Below are 19,718 nucleotides of genomic sequence, written 5' to 3'. Positions count from 1 at the left end.
TGACGAGATGCACTGGGCACTTGAGTGCACGTGGGCCCTTTGCTGAGAGCCTCACGTGGCACATCACTTATCACCTACTATCCTCACAAATGAAGGGGCCGAGGCTCAGAGAGCTGACCGCTTTCTCCAGATCAGTCCTGAGACCACTCAAGGGCTCAAATGCAGCCAGGGAAGACCCTCCAGTGCTACTCACAATCCCTTCGTCCATGGAACAAGTCCCTTCTAGAAGGAACAAGAGAAGACCTCATTAGGTGACATGCCTTCTTCATTACAATGGTTCTGCGAGGCTCACCATCAATGCCCAGTCACAGAACCGTGGGATGATGAATACCTAGAGAGTCATAGTTATCTGTGTAAGAACTCTCCCCAAGAGCCAGGCATAGTGACATATGCCTGTGATGTTAGCAACTCAGGAGGCTGAGGCAGGAGGATAACCAGTTGGAGGCCAGCCTCAGCAACTTAGAAGACCCTGTCTCGAAATAAAAAAGAACTGAGGATGTAGCTCAGCGGTAAAGCACCCCTGGGTTCAATCCCAGCATAAAAACAAAAACAAAACAAAAACACCCTAAAACTTAAAACGATCACACCTCTCACCCTATTTCTGTGGATGAACAGCTGAGAAAGGCTTGACCATCCAGGTCTCTCTAATGGAATTCTTGTCTAAAGGTGTTCACAGCTGGCAAAGGAGAGGCTGGCCTGGAACCCCTCTCTGTGGGACCTCTGGCCACCTGGCATACCCCACACGAGTATGGTCTTTCCACACGGGCCAGTCTGGGTGTTGGGCTTTCTCACAGCCTGGGGGTGCAGGGCAGCTGGACTACCCACCTCGAGAGCGCAGGGCCTTCTACCTCATGAGCCCTTATAAACCCCAGAGTACGTCCACGGCGAGATTCTACCAAGTACAAGCCAGCCACAGGTTGCCCAGGTGGAGGGAGTGGAACTGGATTCCGTGTCCTGAAGGGAAAGTGACATGATCAATCCAGAAGAGCATGTGGGACAGGAGGTATCACCAAGGTTTGGAAAACAGAATCTGCTACGAGAACACACAATTCAGCACTCTCCTTCCATGGGAAAGTGAGCCAACAGATCCTAGAGGAGCAGCCAGGAAGGCTACCTTCCCTCAACCTCTCGAGCACCTCACTTGAGGCCTGAGTCTGCTAAGACAGATGACTTGCTCTCATACTTCAACATCACTGATTTCTGGCTTGAACACACCAAAGACCTCGCACATTCATCTCCCAGGTAAACAACTTCAGTAGAAAAAGCCAAAATTGACCTGGAATGTGAGTCAAGAAGAATCCAAGTAATGTTCTTTCCTTGTGGTCAGGGAAAAGTGAGACCTGAGGGCGAGCCTGGAACACAGCAGCACTTCACACAGGCCTTCTCCACTCTGGAATCAGACAGGCAGCGCCAGAGGGGCTCCCAGGCCTTCGGCCGATGCCTACCGGTCCAGAGGCGCCCCCAAGTGCGCCCTCTAGCGGCCAGCTCCACCAACCCAGGCTGCTTTCCTTCCTGAGGGATCCTTCTGGAGTTTCCTCTGCTAGTATTGGGGCTTTCTTTTTCCTAACGGCTTGTCTGCCAAACATACCCGAGTTCTTTTACCTGTTCCAGTACACAACAAGCTTTCCAGAAACCTCTGTTTCTGAATGTGCCTCTGAACAGGTTCCTTTAAAATAGGGTGCCCAGGTCAAACAGAACAGGTCAAACCCTGTTCCAGGACAGAACCAAAAAGCCTGCTGCTTTCATGTGGGCACCACCTGTCCAGGGGGCCCAGCCTGTGCTCCGCAGGTGCCGCACCGCATGCTTTGGCTCGCGTTAAATCGTGGTCAGGTTACTGGTCCTACACCCAACCAAATCTTCATTTAACAGGTACCAAATTAGACATTTCCAGGATTAAATGAAACTTCACAGAACTTCATAAAATTTCACCCCAAAGAGATATAAGAGTTTTGTACAAATATCCCAGCTTAGAAATTGTTTTTTAATCTTGATTTTGTTTTCAATGGTCAAATGATGACAAGAATTAAAGTCAACACTGCTGGAAAAAAATAGATTTTAGATGTACATGGATGATTACATGAATGGTGTGAATCTACATGGTGCACAACCATAGAAATGAAAAGGTGTACTCCATGTGTGTACAATGAATCAAAATGCAGTCTGTAAAAATAAAAACAAACAAAAAAATAGGTGTTAGGGCTCAAGTATATCACGTGGCATGCTTACAGGCTGAGCTCTCTCTACCCAATAGGCTCTTCACAAGGTTACTTTAACAACAACGGGCTAGGAAAGCCACCTATCCTTGGAGCGCTGGTACCTGGCCCAGCAGTGGGGACAGACGGGGCAGTGACAGGCTGCGGGACGGGGAAAACACCTATGAAGCTCAACCTAGCTCACTGATGTAGGTGATAAGCATGAAAATCCAGAACAACAGGAATAACAGCCTGCAATTCAAAGACAGTTTGGGTAAAAATTAATTTAAAAAAGGATTCTTCTTTATACAATGACCTTCCCTATGAGGTACTTATGGCATTGAATCCAACCAAAAGGAAGAATGGTTCAAAATACCCATGAATCCAACCAAACAGAAGAGAAGAGTCTGCTTGGAAGTAGTTTTCAGATCAAATAACCAGCAAGACATAGGAAAAGGGGGATTCGGGGTAAGAGATGAGAAAGGTACACAGACTGCAAAGGTCCACTCTGAGTGAAACAGCTGCAACCACCAGCAGACTGCACGGAGGTGATCAGTAACCGCGCACCGCACCCGGGAGGACGAGAAACACTCAGGCCTCTACCTCAGTCGGGTCACAGGTGAAGAAATGGACAAGTACTCTGCAATTACTCTGCCAGCAGCCCACGCCAGAGGCCTGCTGTTCAGAGAAACAAGTGAGATGTCAGTAACAGGTCCTCAATCCTCGATACGGTGTAGGGGTATTTTCTCTAGTGATAACACTGAATCAGGAAACAAACTGGAGAGAGGAAGGAAACTGGAAGGTGGGGGAGAGAAAAAATGAGAGGGAAAAAAAAATAGGAATATCAGGAAGTTCAACCAGATAGTAACTACTGGAATTTGTTTTTCAGTGTCTCCTACTTCAACTTGTAAACCAAGGGAGAAACACACACATGCATACAGTACAACACAGTGCTCGGGAAGGCATGAGCCAGCACAAGTACCTGCTGCGGGTCTCGAGAGGGCTGAATAATTTCAATTCAATACACTGGATCACATCTTTGTCTCACAGAAAGTGAAGACAGCTCCAATTTAGGGGCCCTCCACTCCAGAGCACTGTCTTCCAATTAACACCACAAAAAGATGGCAGGGAAAGGAAAGACTTGGAAATGAGACATGTGCAGCCAGCCACTCCCTCTCAGCATGTTTATTAAGTTTTCAGAGTAACTGGCAATTTGCAACGACCCTTTGCTCTTTAAGTAAGAACATCTGAACAGCAGGCTCGACAAGGAACCAGTATCTCCCAAGAGCCCAGTGGATGCCAAAAGCACTAAGACCAATGAAGGCAGAGCAGAGCTCCCGACGTGCACGAGTGCCTAACTCCTATAGCAGCAACCAACGTCGAACCTATGAAGACTATTCTAGCCTGAGAAATGGTGCCTGCAGGTCAACTTTTGGCAAACTGGATGGACGCTTTAAAACACAAAACAGCACGGGCCCACGCTCAGGATCCTCTCGTAAGAATCTACGTCGGGCACAGTAATCTAGTGTAGGAAGCAGAATGATGGATATTTCCCACTCTTGGAGAAAGCTTTTTATACTTATCTATCAAAACCTTCCAAAAGGAAAAGACACTTTGAATATTAACTCTGAAGCTACATAAACCATGATTTTTAAGATATGAAACAATGAAGACCTTTTTGAAAAAAAGAAGCACAATGAGGTTTTGATTTGCTGAGTCCCTTCATGTGCCACACCCGGGATCAAGCAATGCCTGGGACCCAGGATGGGCGGCAGCACCAGTCCTCCGCTGAAGCCGTCTGCTGCCCAGCGTACGCGACTGAAGAACAAGTCCATGTGTAAAACACGGTGGCTCCATCTCTCCAATCAGACACGCAAAGTTGGAAACAGGATGGAAGGCAGGACTTAAACTCCATCAACACGTCATGCACTTCCTGTTTTAGCTTGGATTGTTGTTTGGATGTCATTTTCTTTTATTGCTACATCACAGTCAAAATAATTAAGAGATCAGACTCTTGGTCTGGCACAGTTTGTAAATTCTCACCCAGAAAATTTACCTTTTAAGTGGTTTTATTCAGAGGATGGGAATGGAGAAGTGACATTTTTATGCAGTCCTACATTTATTTTTCTTTCCTATTTTTCAACTTTTTTATTTGTTTTAATTAGTTATACATGACAGTAGAATGTACCTTGATACATCAAATATAATGGAGTATAATTTCTCATTCTTCTGGTTATACATGATGCAGAATCCCACTGGTCGTATAGTTATATACGTACATGGGGTAATAATGTCTGATTTTCTACTATCCTTCCTATTCTCGTACCCCTCCCCTCCCTTCACTCCCCTGTACCTAATCTAAAGTAACTCTAATCTTACCTAGACTCCCCCTCATTGTGAATTAGCATCCGCATATCAGAGAAAACATTCAGCTTTTGGTTTGGGGGGATTAGCTTATTTCACTTAACATGATATTCTCCAGCTCCATCCATTCACTGGCAAATGCCATAATTTCATTCTTCTTTAAGGCAGAGTGATATTCCATCCTAGATTTTAAAGCTTCATTTTGGATCAAGGATTCCTTTGAAAAGCCAATGAAAACTCTGGACTGCACATCTCCATGTATTGCACAAAGGTTCACAAACAAACCATGCATGACATTTAAAGGTTCCCAAGCTCCCTGTAACGAGGGTACCCTGAGACACTGTCTAGAGAGCTCTCTCACATCAACACAGTGCAGATGACCAGGCTGCACCCTGGATGTGCACATTACTTTATAGTGTGGAATGCTTCTGAACTTGGTAAACAAGTTAATTGACAGGCCTGGACTTTTAACAATGTCAAATGATCTGAGTTCCACAAGGAGTTCTCTAGAGACCCAAAAGACAGAAGGCAGAAAATATAAAATGAATAAGCAGAGGAGGTAGGTCACCAGAGCACAATCACTCGTGACCTCTGCACTGACCACAGGGAACTGAGCAGATTTAGCTCCAAGCTGTGAGAGCAAAATGGCCTATGCATGTGATGCTCTCTTTCTAATCAGTCAATTCTGCTGGCAGCGCTGGGTGACTCGGGTTAGGGTAAGTGGCATGACTATAATCAGGGATAGCAAGAGGGAGACCTACGTGGTGAGGACAGTTCAGTACCCTAGCTGAGACAGTGGATGCGGTCTCCAGTCTCCACAGGGCTATACACCCAGGCTGCAACAATACCCACTGCCTGGTTCTATCTCTTACCACCACTATTATAATGGCTAATTTGAATTGTCCAGTTGATAGGATTAAGACGTGCCCATTGAGGCTTCTGGGTATGTCGATGAGGTTGTGTCTAGGAATGACTGGCATGTGGGATAGTGAATTCAAGTGGAGACCCTCCCTAAGTGTGGGCAACACCACCCCATAGGATGGTGGTTTGGATGGAATAAAAGTTGGAAGAACAAGGAAGCAGCAGCAGATGCAAGCTCCATTCTTCCACAATGGGTTTTTGATTGCTGCTGCGATCCCCTGAGGATATAAGATTCCCGCTCCTTCACTCTTTCTTTTTTTTTTTTTTTTAATACGTTTTAGATGTTGATAGACCTTTATTCTATTCATTTATTTATATGTGGTGCTGAGTATCAAATCCAGTGTCTCACACATGCTAGGCAAGCGCTCTACCACTGAGCTATAACCCCAGTCCTCCTTAGCTGTTTCAAAGAGAACTTTGCCAGTGATTCTCCAGGAAGTTTCCAGAAACTTTTGGTCTTGTACTGGTGTAGCATCACTGATCCCTCTTGTACTGAGGCATAAGCATCTTGGACTGTGCGGCTACTGGTTCCTCCAGCTCTCCAGCCTGCAGTTGGCCATTGTGGACTATCCAGCTTTTGACTGTATAAGCCAATCTAATAAATCCCTTTTTTAGAATCATACCTCTTGTTGATTCCGTTTCTCTAGAGAACCCTGTCTAGTAAAATTATACAAGGTGCAACAAGTGGGGAGGTGGGGAAGGGAAGGGTGCCTAGGACCCCTCTGTACTGGCTCTGTAATTTCCTGTGAAGCTGTACCATTTCAAAATAAAAATTTTCAAAAAGCAAATCCCCTATCACCACTAAGCAAGGGTTGCTGATTTTTTTGGATATAAATATAATCAGATCCACCAACTCATTTGAGAGCCCAGAAAAGACACAAGTAACCCAGCACGTGTGCTCCAGCAGCTCAAGCCTGCTCTTTCCTAATTGGCCTCCAGGTTCCAAGGCCAGCCATTCTGTCACATGCTTCTGACCTTTAAGAGTTCACCTCTGAACTCCATAGCCAGAGAAGTTCTGAAATTTAAACCACTGTTTTTCACAAAATGGGAACAGCCAAACATTTTCCCCCCAAAGTTATGATAGAGTAACTTGTGGCGTCTCCGACAAAAATGTCAAAGAAAACTGATGAAACATACCTTAATAAGCCGAAGGTGGACTTTTTTTTTTTTTTTTAAATGCAAAAAAGTTCATCAACAGTAGGAATAGTGTGATGGGAGAACACGGAGCGTGGGGCCCGAGGGCCCACTCATGTCACTTTGTGACATTTCTGAGCCCGTTTCTTCACTGCCAAGAAGGAGGTGCTAATGTTTACTTTAGGAGACTGTAGCGAGGATAAATAAGATAACATTACGGTGTCTAGCACAGTGTTTGCACAAAGATGCTAAATGAGGCTGTAACTTCTATAAGACTCAGAGGCTGTAGAAATTAACAAAGTAGGTCTGGCCAGCTGGGAGAGACCATGAGCCAGTCACAGACATGCTCCTACCAAGGTCTTGCCCCTCTAGGTGCTGAAGACAGAGCGGGCTGGCCCTTTCCCAGGGGGCCTCACACCCTTCACATTCAGCAGGATCACAGGCTCAGGCTCTTGAGGCCCCTGACCCCCAGCAGCACCGAGGCCTTCACAGTGCCAATACTCATTTCAGCTGCGGCTGTCAAGGGAGGAAAACTAGCGGTATTCCTTCCAACTGCAAACGGGAGCCAAGAGGTTGTATTTTCCAACAAAACTCATTAAAAGTTTGCCCCTGTCTGTCAGGGCTGCTGTAACTAACATGGTAGGGTTTCCCAGCAACACTTTATCCAAAGGCACAGTGCACCTCAATGAAAGGAAACATATGAAAACCCACATGTATTTAAAGATAAATTTAGGGGCTGGGGCTCAGTGGTAATAGCACTTGCCTAGCACATGTGAGGCACTGAGTTCAATTCTCAGCACCACATAAAAATAAATAAATAAAATAAAGGTACTGGGTCCATCCACAACTAAAAAAATACTTAAAAAATAAAAAAATTTAGAAGGGACTCTGCTTTATGGACTTTTTATTTATTGCCTTGAAAGTGATCACATTTAAGTTGACTTCATTTTCAAAATCCAGGCAGTACACAACCAGGCCCAGCTCCCCAGCAGGCTGCACAGGCCGGCAGCACCTGCGGCGCCAGAGTGCAGGTTCTCGGGCCCCAGTCCATACCTGCAGCCAGGACCCTTGGGTCAGCAAGCTCCCGGGTGAAGGTTGGCGAAGCCCCTCTGCAGCCACACCGGTGAGACCAGAGCCAGAGCTCCTCCCGCGTGGTTGCGCTTCAGGGCTTCCCTGGGTTCTCGAGCCTCTCCCCTGCCACACAGGGGTCCTCATCAGCACTAGCAGGTTCACTTGTATCCTTTTTCTTTTAAGAAGATTGGTGCTGAGGTGCTAAGCCCTGGTTTGGACTTAACTGGTCTGGAGGGGAAGCCTGACCCCAGGGTCCGCTGGAAACTCCCTGTGAGAATAGGCAGCAGACTCAAAGCTCAACTGACGGAAGCCAAGCAGTCGGCAGCCCACACACATCAGCAGCAAATACAGCCCAGAGATGGGGACGGCGCTGCACAGAAACCGTGCTCCAAGCACAGCACACCACCAAGGGGACAACAGCCCGCCAACTGGAAAAAGAGCACCTCTTCTCTGGCGCACGCTCAGGAACACCTCCACCACAGGGAGCCTCGTGCCTTGTCATGACCCTATCCAGCAACACTGGGGAACGTGGACAAACCTCCCGGAACTGACACCCAAGTCCTCCAACCGGAGCCCGACAGAGGACAAGGGGCCTCAGCTCTTCTGCAAAGAGCAGCTTCAGCACTTAGCACACCAAACCACATCATGTCCTCCTCTGAGCAGCTCAGCAGAAATTTCAAAGGCTGCGGAGAAGAGGAGGGTTGGGTGACAGGGAGAGAGAGGAGCAAGGTCGGGAAGACGAGAACGCGCTGCAGAGCTGCAGGTGTGCTTTACACCGTGGGGCGCTGCACGGGCAGTGGTGACCGGGCATGAGGGCACAAGGCCAGGTTCTCCAAAGGATACGGACACTGTGAGGACAGCCAGAGAGGCTGAGAGAAGGCTGGGGCAAGGCAGGTGCAGAGTCCTCAAGGAACGAGAGAGTGGTTGCACCACCAGATGGGCAGAGATGTGACCACAGTGAGCCTGCAGATGACCACTGAGCCTCCGAGCAGCCCTGTGAAGGAACACCCAAGGTGGCTGATGTCAGAGCACCTCCTTCCTGAGGGCCAGCTGCCTTCCACCAACCTGGCACAACCAGGACCCTGGCAGGCCACCAGGAGCCAGGCCTGCCCTGGGGGACCTGCTTCCTCCATCCTCACTCTGCTAGAGGTGGAGCGGGAAGGTGCCGGAGGACCTAGAGGCTCAATGCCAGCCCAAGAAGGAGTCACCTGACAAAACGCTCACCTTGGGTAATCCACGAGTTTCTAAGCATCATGGGAACTAATATCTACTACCCTCAAAAAGACACCTGTCCGTCTGGAAAAATGCCAGAGAAAAATCAAACTAGACTTCTTTCTCTTCTTCCAGGAAGCAAGCAGGACACAGCAGATCAGCAGAGCAACAGCTGCAGTGCCACATATTCCAGGTTTTCTTAGACAACAAAAATTTTAATTATTTCATCCCATCATCTCCAGAAATCTATAGCTCAAAAATTCTATTTTGAAATGAAAACGAGGTACGGGGCTGTCTGTTACATTTGGAAATGGTGCAGCTGATGTGTGCGTCATACCCCAGGGTCCTCGGCAGAACCACAGACCAGCAGGCAGTGAGGTCACCTGTCTCGCCTTCCAGTTTGACACGAGTAGTAAAGTATGAGGGAGGACACGCCATGGCCCCTCCCCAGGACGTGCTGTCCACGTGCTCTCCAGATTGAAGGGTGGTAAGAGAGCACATACAGGACACTCTTCCTGCCCATGGCCCACTTCGAACAGAGAGGGCAGTCTGGGCAAAGCAGCAAAACCCTCTGCACACGCCTCCTCTCCCCTGGAGACAGGAGGTACCTTCCCCTGTGACTACACAGGCAACAGGTTTTCTTCCCTGAGTTTAACCTCGTCCTCACCCCTCAGAACAAAAATCAAAAGGCAAAGACCAGTGAGCACACGTCCTCTCAGGAGATGCCTTGTAAAGCTTAGCGACCAGCTACTGTTATTAAGGGGATCACATTTAACTTTTGTATGAAGTGTCTAAAGTGTCTCTGCTTTTGTTTTTTTGGGGGTAACTGTGGTCTAGTAACAGACACAGAAAAGCCCCACACCCCCTGGAAAGCCAAGCAGCAAGGAACACCTCGCCCCCACTGTCTTGCTCAGTACCTCAGCAGTCTTCTTGCTCTGCCTTTTCCCAAAAATGCAGTCAAGATCCGTGCTGCTCCGAGAGGACAGATCCTTCCCTAGAAAACAACACAGTGCTGCTCAGTAAGCCAGTCTGAAACAAGGCAACACAACTTACACAACTCCAGGAAGGAAAATGGTTTGTGGAAAAGAAAAACACAATTTTATAACTACTGACCTTCTGTCCTACTTCACAGGTCACAACTTTTCAATTAGTAATATTAATTAAATCTAAAAACCAGCTAACCGTCTTAGAACCAGAACTCCTGTAGGAACACCCTGGAGCACACCGGCCGCGAGACCTAAGTGCCAAGGCTGGCCCCACAACCTGTATGCCTTCAAGGTGCCACTTCCAGGTCACTTCAAAAAGACACCACCATTTACACAGGATCATGGATGCACAATAAAAAAACTGCTTCCTATACAGTTTCAAACATTTTAAATTTATACTTGTTCAGTTAATAACTGACACAGGATCTCAAGTTGTTAACTGAATGAGTGAAAACTATAAAGATTAAATGCAAATTAAAATTCAAACTTTTCTTTTAAAATGTTTTCCACCATAATAGCTATTATCACCTTTAAATAAAAGATCACAGAATGAGAGCTGAAATTAAATGGCTCTGGGAAAAACAGTGCCCTAAAGGTCTATGATTCTTATTTTGTTTGTTTGTTTTTTACAGACTGCATTCTGATTCATTGTACACATGGGGTACAACTTTTCATTTCAAAGGTCGTACACAGTGTAGACTCATACCTTTCCTGCAATATGATTCTTATTTTTAAAACTAAACTCAAACTTAATTTCAAACCCACAGCCAACTAACCTAAGGCGCGCTTCCTTGGCATTTCCACGCCTAACTCCACCCTGCGAGCACTGGGCAGGCACGTCCCCCGTCCCCATTTGTCAACTTCGTGGCAAGTGCACTTAAAATGCGCTCCACTCCTCGCCAAGCCTGGTGGCTCTGGTGCGAGGGACGGGGGGTTGGGAGGTGGGGATGGGGGCTGGGACAGGCGTGGGGATCTGCATTTCGAGGGGGAAGCCAAGTTCCATGTCAGGGATGCACTAGTCCTCCTGGGTTCCTGCAGCAAACTGACTTGGCAGAGCAACGCATGACCTGGAGGGTTCTGGTTCACTATCACTGGGGCTTCAAATACGACACTTCTGGGTCACTCCATGAAATTAAAACACAAAACTCCCTCAATGTAATGCAAGACACAGAGCCAGAACCAGTTTCAGAGGCGGCAGCACCAGATGAAAGGGTGCAGGCAGTACGACCTGTCCTGTTGGGAGAGCCCTTCCCGCCGGGCTCTGCGCACTGCTCTCCCGTCAAACCTGAGCAACACGTGCTCTGGGTTCTGACATTAAACAGAACCTCTACAAAAGACCCCAAGGAAAGCCCAGCAGCTGAAGCTCAGGAAACACGCCAGGAAAGTGGGGAAGGCAACCAGCCGTGGAGCCGCAAGGTGGACGGACTCTGAGGAGGCACAGAGATCTACACTCAGCTGTCACCAGCAAGACCCCTCTACCACTGCCACGTGGGTGTGGCAGTTTCCACTTCAGAAAAGGAAGCGAGCACTTGGTTCAAAATGTGCACTGCCCGCTGTCCCCAACCTCTCTCCCAGAAGGGAAGAGAAACCCTCAAGGGAAATGCAGGAAGACCTCTCTCAGCATCTGACTGAAAGAAAAGCCGGAGGATCTAAGAAGGGACGGCACGAGGGAGAGCATAAGCCTAGAACGAGACGTCAGAACAGGAACACACGAGATGAAAATGAATCCAAGCCTCAACGGGAAACTGCCAAGGAAGGCACAAGTGTTCTAACGTGTTGGTCACAGGTTCTTGATCAGAACGCTCTATCCTCTAGCAAGTTCACTGAGCAAAGGTAGAAGCCAGGACTGTCAAAGGCCTTGCCCTGATTTGATCTGGAAAACAAGAACACAGAGAAGAGACAAGTGTCAGACGGGTGGAAGGAACCTAGAGGTGGGTGGAAATGTAACGATGGAAGTGATTTTGAGACCATTATTAATGGTCCTGGTTGAACAGTTTGTAAACATGATAAAGTCAGGACCACTTCTGAATAAAATATACACATTAAAAGTGAATTTTGAGGGCTGGAACTGTAGCTGAGTGGCAGAGTGCTTATCTGGCACATGTGAGGCACTGGGTTTGATTCTCTGCAACGCATAAAAATAAACAAATAAAAATGCTGTCCATCTACAACCACAATTTTTTTAAAATGTGACTAAAAAAAAATCAATGAATTTTGAAAGTTCATTAGCCTCAGTTCTGAACTATCGTGAAGTCATAGCAAACAGTGTTGACAAACTTAGATCTTAGAGAAAACAGTAACTACAAGGTGAACAGGACACATGCTGCCCATCTGGGTTTGGTTCATCTGTCAGTCAGCTTTCAACTGGCCACGACACTTTGAGAACTGGGAAGAAAGGCTTCTTAAGAATACATAAACTGATGTAACAACGTCCATGCACGGTCACAACGTGACAAGGAGCACTGCACCCAGGGTCACTTCAGCTGTTTGCCTAATAATCAGTTATGAGGCTGTCCAAACAAGCAGAGTGGCCAATGGAAGGAGGGACATTACTGCTACAGCCATACCCCGATGTCCGAGGGCCGCAAAGGCAACTCCAACAGAAAAACAGAAAACAGGACTGAGGCATCACAATGGTTGGGAACCACTTAGTTTAAGAGCAGAAGCAATAACTCAGTAGCTGCAGACAACACCGAATTATAATCGAGGCTTAAAAAAGTGCATAGAAAAGTAGAGTTTGCTCAGAGTACAAAGGGACAAGGGCAAAGAAATACAGGTTTTAGAAATATATTTATTAAATAAAAACATTTAAGGCTTATGTAGTTGCTTAAATTACTTAAAGAACTCACTGCATTCTTAAACTAAGAGTAAATTAACACTGTATGTTGGTTTCCCTTGTGATGCAATGTAGGGGAATGACAGCCTGGGAGCAGGAAGGAGACAAGGGCGACTTTACCACAAAGGACACTGGGAAGCCACGAGTCTGAAAGAACCAGGTGGGTGAATGACCGACCGGGACCGGGACCTGAATAAGCCGTCAGGAGACAGTGCACTTTTCACAAGGCCAAAGTGGTGCTTTTTGTATTTAAAATCTGAAGAGCAAGACAAGAACAAGGGTCCTTCCTGTCAGCGTCCAACTCTGGGAGGAGTCAGCCACTCTGTGCACCTGCAAAATACCTGGAAAGCACGTCACCAGTGAGAAGCATATGAGTGGGCAAGGAGGGCTGGCGTAATGACAGTGACGAGTAGTAACAGCCCAGCTAATGCAGCCCTGCACGCACCCATGTACAACTGAGGAGGAAGAGCGACGCTCTCCTGACAGTTTCCCACTCTGCAGATAAAAAAACCCTTAAAAACAGTTTTGAATAAATTGATATTTTCCCCTTTCAGAGGTGGCCTCACCATTTTTCAAATTAAAAGACACCACATTGGAGTTAGGTTTTAAACAAATACGGATGAAAGTAACTTAAAATTATAGAATAAGTTATTTCAAATAAAAAATGTACAATTTGGGGCTAGAAGAATAATTATGTAAGAGAACTTAATGATATAGTTGATATTCAGGCAGTAGCAAATTTTCCAACACCACTTGCTAGGGGGTAAAATGTTTATCTTCACCCTCAACAAGCTATATACAAAGCCTGCAATCCCAATTACTTAGCAAGCTGAGTTCAAGGCCAGCCCGGGCAACATGGTGAGACTCAAAAAAATAAAAAAGCCACTTTCCTACATTTTAGTTTTCTGGACCACAGATGGAGTCGCAGTGTGAATCCTCCTCCTCAATAAGTGAATTAGTAACTTCGTTCTGAGCACACCTGTGGGCACTGGACTCCCTCGTATTCACAATGCTGAAGAGCACAAGTTCCACAAAAGAAGCCATCGCTCACAAATCATAAAACAGAACCTAGCTGAGAGCTTCACAGGGCCTTTCCTTGTTTTACAAGAAGAAACTGAGTCTGGAAGATGGAAAATGGTTCAGTGACGAGTCTAAGAGTGACGGCTAGGAGAGGCCTGAGGTTTCTCATTCTCACCAGTGACAACATGACTCCAGAGGAGATCCGGAGACTTTAAAAAGCTTTCACTGGGATGGTGGAGATGGAGGGTAAATTATCATTTCTTCATCGCCGGGATTTCTGCTTCCTTCTCATCTTTTCTATTGACTTCCAGTCTGCATGACCTCCATTTCTCAATCTCCTCTTCAACCTCTCTAACAACATTTCTTGGACTCTTTTCTTTTCTGCATACCCATGTCCCTTCTCCCCAGGTGAGGATAATGAACATGCAAGCCTCATTTTAAGAGAGAAAATGAAGGCACAATGCACAAGCTGACAGGGTCACCAGCACGGGAGTGGCTTAGCTAGAAATAGAAAGCAGGTGCTCCCAGCACTGAGCAGCTTAGTGCAGATTAGAGTACATCCCCGCTGGGCAGAGGCTCCAGATGAAGCGAGGCATGCAGTCAGCCACCAGGGGACTGGAGAAGACTCCACCGCAGGGCGAGCTTAAACGGCTGCCATGCCACACAAGAGCTGCGGTCGCTTCGTGTCACTCTTGTGCTCCGCAACAGCACCGCTCGGGGCATGGCCATTTTTTCTACTGGGGCTGATGAAAAGACGAGGGCCACTGAAGGGACTGGATGTGAAAGGACCACTCCTGCCCCTCAGGAGGACGGAGGGGCCAACCGAGTCGGTCTCTGTCCTGCAGTAGGCTGAAGAGGGGACAGAACCCTGGCTAGACGTCACCCAGGCTAACAACTAAGTGACTGCCTGGAAGAAAATGGGATGCCACCTGGAGCAACTCCAAACACACCTGCTGGGAGAGGCAGAGACGCCTCGGCCCCCGCGCCCAGTTCGGTCATTCCGCCCCGATGCCCTCAGCTCCGCACAGCCTCTCCTTTAAACCAAACACAGCTCTACCCTTTGGGGTCTTGGACCAGAGCCTCCCCAGTCCAGTCATCAAGTTCAAAGCAAGGGATGCCTCTTCTGGCATATCAAGGTAGAAATACATCCGGTCTCACAGGGAAGAAGATCCGATGGTGACTGGATCGTCTGCGTCAGTCAGCACACTCCAAGTACATCACATAAAAACAGGCGGTGTGGCTGTTCTCAGGGTAACATCTGGGAGTTGATTAGCTCCAGGTAAGGTTTCTCACCAGGACAAGATCAACACCTGGTGGCTACAGGGCACAACTGCACCATGAACAACTGGGGCACAGGGGCTGCGAAGGGTACGGAGTTGGGAAGATAGGATTCACCGCCTGTTCTCCAACACCCCCCGTGAAGGTCCTGGGATGCCCACATTAACGTTCCATGAGACGGAGAGACCAGAAGGTTACAAGGGTCAACGTGGGCATGCAATTTTTACTGACGAGCTCTCCATGTGGACCAGGATTCTCTGAATGGGCTTGTTAGGAGTCGTTCAACACCAACATTCAATTCTGCAAACATGAAAATGTGGCTAAAAAGGTTGAATGATTCAATTATTTTCTGACCTAGCCACATAATGTTCCTTTTCTCCTTGAAGCAGCATGCTGACTTCCATTTTTGGCTTTGTCACGGGACCTGGAACCTCAGGTGGGCCTCTCACTCCACAAGCCGAGTCTGCGTTTTAACAAGTCCAGGCTTCCCCACTTAGCACACACGGCAAGTCACCCCTGCTGGCCAAACGCTGAGAATGCTTCAGGAATCTCGGCTTCCACACAGACTTCAACAGCAGACAGAGACTGTAGCTTACCTTTCGTGAATTTCATGTAATGGACCCGGTTTTTAGAGATTTTAGACTTTTCCTCAAGGTGAAAAGATTTCTTTTCCTTGTTGTCTGAAGAATCTTAAAAAAGATGAAAAACATTACATTAAAATCTATGTAATCCATTCTAATTTATTCTCTTACAATCAATGGTCATATTTAAATAAGATTACGAGGAGCCCCATCATTTATTTTTGAGCTCTAATCAAATGATTTGGACTATTTTTCCAACTGTGCCCTATGCATCAGGCAAGTTTACCCTCCTGGTGTATAAAGTCCTTGAGGGTAATAAATGAAAACTTGTTTTCACACACGATCTATACACAAGTGCTCCTATTAACCTTATAAATGCTGGCTACACAATGCGAAGAGAGAACCTACAGAGTGGGAGAATATCTTTGCCACTCATACTTCAGATAGAGCACTAATTTCCAGAATCTATAAAGAACTCAAAAAACTCTACACGAAGAATACAAATAACCCAATTAACAAATGGGCTAAGGATATGAACAGATGCTTCACAGAAGATCTACAAGCAATCAACAAACATATGAAAAAATGTTCACCATCTTTAGTAATAAGAGAAATGCAAACCAAAACTACCCTAAGATTCCATCTCACCCCAATTAGAATGGCGATTATCAAGAATACAAGCAACAGTAGGTGTTGGAGAGGATGTGGGGAAAAAGGTACACTCATACATTGCTGGTGGGGCTGCAAATTAGTGCAGCCACTCTGGAAAGCAGTGTGGAGATTCCTTAGAAAACTTGGAATGTACCCACCATTTGACCCAGCTATCCCACTCCTTGGCCTATACCCAAAGGACTTAAAATCAGCATACTACAGGGATACAGCCACATCAATGTTCATAGCTGCTCAATTCACAATAGCCAGACTGTGGAACCAACCTAGATGCCCTTCAATTGATGAATGGATGAAGAAACTGTGGTATATATATACAATGGAATATTACTCAGCTATAAAGAATAATAAAATTATGGCATTTGCAGGCAAATGGATGAAATTGGAGAATATCATGCTAAGTGAGATAAGCCAATCTCCAAAATCCAAAAGGCAAATGATCTCACTGATAAGCTGATGATGACACATAATGGGGGGTGGGAGGGGGGCAAGAATGGAGGAAGGAGGGACTGTACAGAGGGAAAAGAGGGATGGGAGGGATGGGGGGAGGAAAAAATAACAGAATGAATCAAACATCGTTACCCTATGTAATGTATTACTACGCAAATGATGTGCTGTTACTCCACGTACAAACAGAAACGACATGTATCCCATTTGTTTACAATAAAAATAAATTAAAATTAAAAAAAAAAAAAAAATGCTGGCTATAACCCCAAAGTCCTTCAACAGGTAAATGAATGGCTGAGTCAACTCTGGCACATCCTCACAGGAACTGTCACTCTACAACAGAGTGGGCTGAGCTGTTGGTGCACGTCAACCTAGATGGACCTCTAGGGCACCTGTTCAGTGAGGAAGGTCGATCTAAAAAGGGTACCTACTGAATGATTCCATTTATATAACATTCTCATACTGCAACACTATATGAATGGAGAATAGACTGGCAGTTTCCAGGGACAGAGATGAAAGTGTGGTGCTGAAAGCTGACAGGGTGCAAGGTGGTTATGAATACAAGCCCCTCCTTGTGATGGTGGAACAGTTGATCTTGCATCTTGATCAAGGTGGGACTGTGTGGGTCTACACTTGGGATAAAACTGCACATGAAAATGAATGAAACCTGAAAAATGGAAAGAAGTGAAAAAGGTCTGTGGTCTACATAACAGTAACACCAAGTGTCAATTTCCTGGCTGCAAAATGTTAAAGCACTGTAAGATGCCCCCTATTCCTTTTTTTTTTTTTTTTTGCGGTACTGGGGATCGAACTCAGGGCCTTGTGCTTGCGAGGCAAGCACTCTACCAGCTGAGCTATCTCCCCAGCAAGATGCCCCCTAAAGGAAGAAATTTGAAAGAATTTTTAGAAATGAAATTTTAAAGAATATGAAGATAGAACGAAATGTCTGCTTAGTAAAAAGTCAAATGGTATGAATTTCTATGATCTTAAGGAAATAAAAATATTGCAGAAAAGAAATTACTAGGTTATTATGATTTACAACTTTAATACATGTAATATGTGACTGTGACCAGAATATCACTTGGATGAAGACACTATTTCCTGAAGACAGCATGGCAAGAAAATAACATGTTAGCTGTCCATGTCAGTTCCTTGGGACAGGTTTTTCCTGAATGGAATCTTGTAAAGGATCTCTTCAGTCCGGGGATGGTCACGAGGGAGGGCTGGTCTGGACTGTACTGAGCTAGAGATATAAGCACCTCCCACTGCAGGATCACTGCCATCGGGCTACCAGCTCCCTCTAGTGGTCTGGAGGTGGAATTTACCTACAGACTAATAACAGCAGCTTTCAGATTATCTCAAACACTTTCAGGTTTTAGGCAGAAAGGGAAGATTAACCCTACGCAGATGAACCGCTGAAGGAGGCTGTGCAAGGACAAGGCACCACCTCTTGAAATCTGTTAGACACTCACAGCCTTCCTGACGATAACAAGGGCTCCACTGAGTCCCTTGAAACAGCCCCCTTGCCTGCAACATGCCAGGAGGGACCGCTGCAGGGACCAGCCCCAGCGCTCAGTCCCAGCCATCAGTCTAGGATAAGGAGGACCTAAGTCAGGGTCCCCAGAACTGCTGCAATGGCATCTCTCACTTAGAATGCAGTAATCTTAATACCATCACTAGAAGAAAGTCACTCCCCAACGATCACCATCAAAGTTCAAAAGCAAACTGCTGAAAAATCTGCTTTCTCTTCTCCCTATCCATAAAACTGAACCTCATAGCTCCTTTCTTTATGGGATCTTGCAGCAGATCATTTCTCGGCATTCCTTTGGCCTGAAAAGTTACAGAGTATTCTCAAGTACTAAGTAAAAAAGCTATAATACAAAAGTTCAAATATGACCGTTTCCCTGTTTCGGGATGGCATGTGGATGCCTCTGAGAAAAGGATCCCAGACTCAGAGAACTTCACTTCTATGAGTACAGTGGTGGCAAGGCACCTCAAAGCTGAGTGACACACAAGTCATGACACCAAACTTGTTTAGGAAAAGTGACTCTCATTTTACTGGATATTCATTGAGGTAGAAGTCGATCCCTGATATTCAAACTGCTGGGCCTATTACTGTCTGGTAACTCTCATTGTAGCCTATTGTTATAACATCAACAACACAGGCTATTTCACCTTAAGTCTACCAAAAAGAGACCCAGCAATTTTATCATGGGTCTCAAGTAACCAGATGACACACCATAATACAGATGTATTTAAAAATCTGTACCGTCAAGTGAAGAACACCCCTTCGCAACCACCTCCAGAACTAGAAAAAAGGCACTACCAGTATTCAGAAGTATCCAGAAGCATCCAGCACCCATGCGCCCCTTCTCATTTTCTGCTGCTTCTTCCTGGCTCAGTTTCAACCTCTGCACTACTGACACTCTGAGCATAGTAATTAGTTGTCCGTCTGTGGTGGTAATGGACAGCTGTCTTGTGTCCTGCAGGATGTTTAGCCACATCTCTGACCTTTTCCAGAGATGCCAATAACACCTCGCTGACTGTGACATTCAAAAATATCCCTAGACATCGCCAGATGTCCTGTGGGTGGCAATATTGCTGCCAGGTGAGAAGCACCATCTTAGGGTAACCACTATCTCATTTTTTTGCAATAATCCTTGCTCCCACCCCCTTGTTTTTATTTTAACTACTTCTTTTATTTTTCTTTCTTTTTTCGGGGGTGCCAAAGGTGCATATGTTCACAAGTATCTGTAACTACCAGCTAGGTCAAGCAGCAGGACACTGGCGTCACCCCAGAAGGCAATGCCTCAGGAGCCCCTTCCCAAAGACGTGTTATCATGATCTCCACAGTACACTACACGTTTTGGTTTTTAACATAATTTTACCACCAGTATGGCACCTCGATGCCAAAGTTCTGCCTGCTAGCTGAAGTTATAGAAGTAGAATCACACTGGATACACCTCTGTCCATCTTCTTTGGTCAACACCAAGTGAATGAGTCTTCG

General features: G+C 46.2%; 1 protein-coding gene across 2 annotated transcripts in view; it reads right to left on the bottom strand.

Moving 5' to 3' along the window:
* Positions 1 to 19,718, bottom strand: part of PINX1 (PIN2 (TERF1) interacting telomerase inhibitor 1) — a 66,148-nt gene that overhangs the window by 36,818 nt on the left and 9,612 nt on the right. For both annotated transcript variants that reach the window (XM_079139982.1, XM_079139983.1), the window contains exons 5-6: positions 15,611 to 15,703; positions 9,812 to 9,888 (exon numbers count right to left, since the gene is read on the bottom strand). In XM_079139982.1, coding sequence (XP_078996108.1) covers positions 9,812 to 9,888; positions 15,611 to 15,703 — 170 coding nt within the window. The remainder of the gene's footprint in view (positions 1 to 9,811; positions 9,889 to 15,610; positions 15,704 to 19,718) is intronic.

This window comes from Sciurus vulgaris (genome assembly GCF_902686455.1).
Source record: "Sciurus vulgaris genome assembly, chromosome: 5".
NCBI classification, from domain to species: domain Eukaryota; kingdom Metazoa; phylum Chordata; class Mammalia; order Rodentia; family Sciuridae; genus Sciurus; species Sciurus vulgaris.
This window is presented reverse-complemented; position numbering and strand designations above follow the sequence as displayed.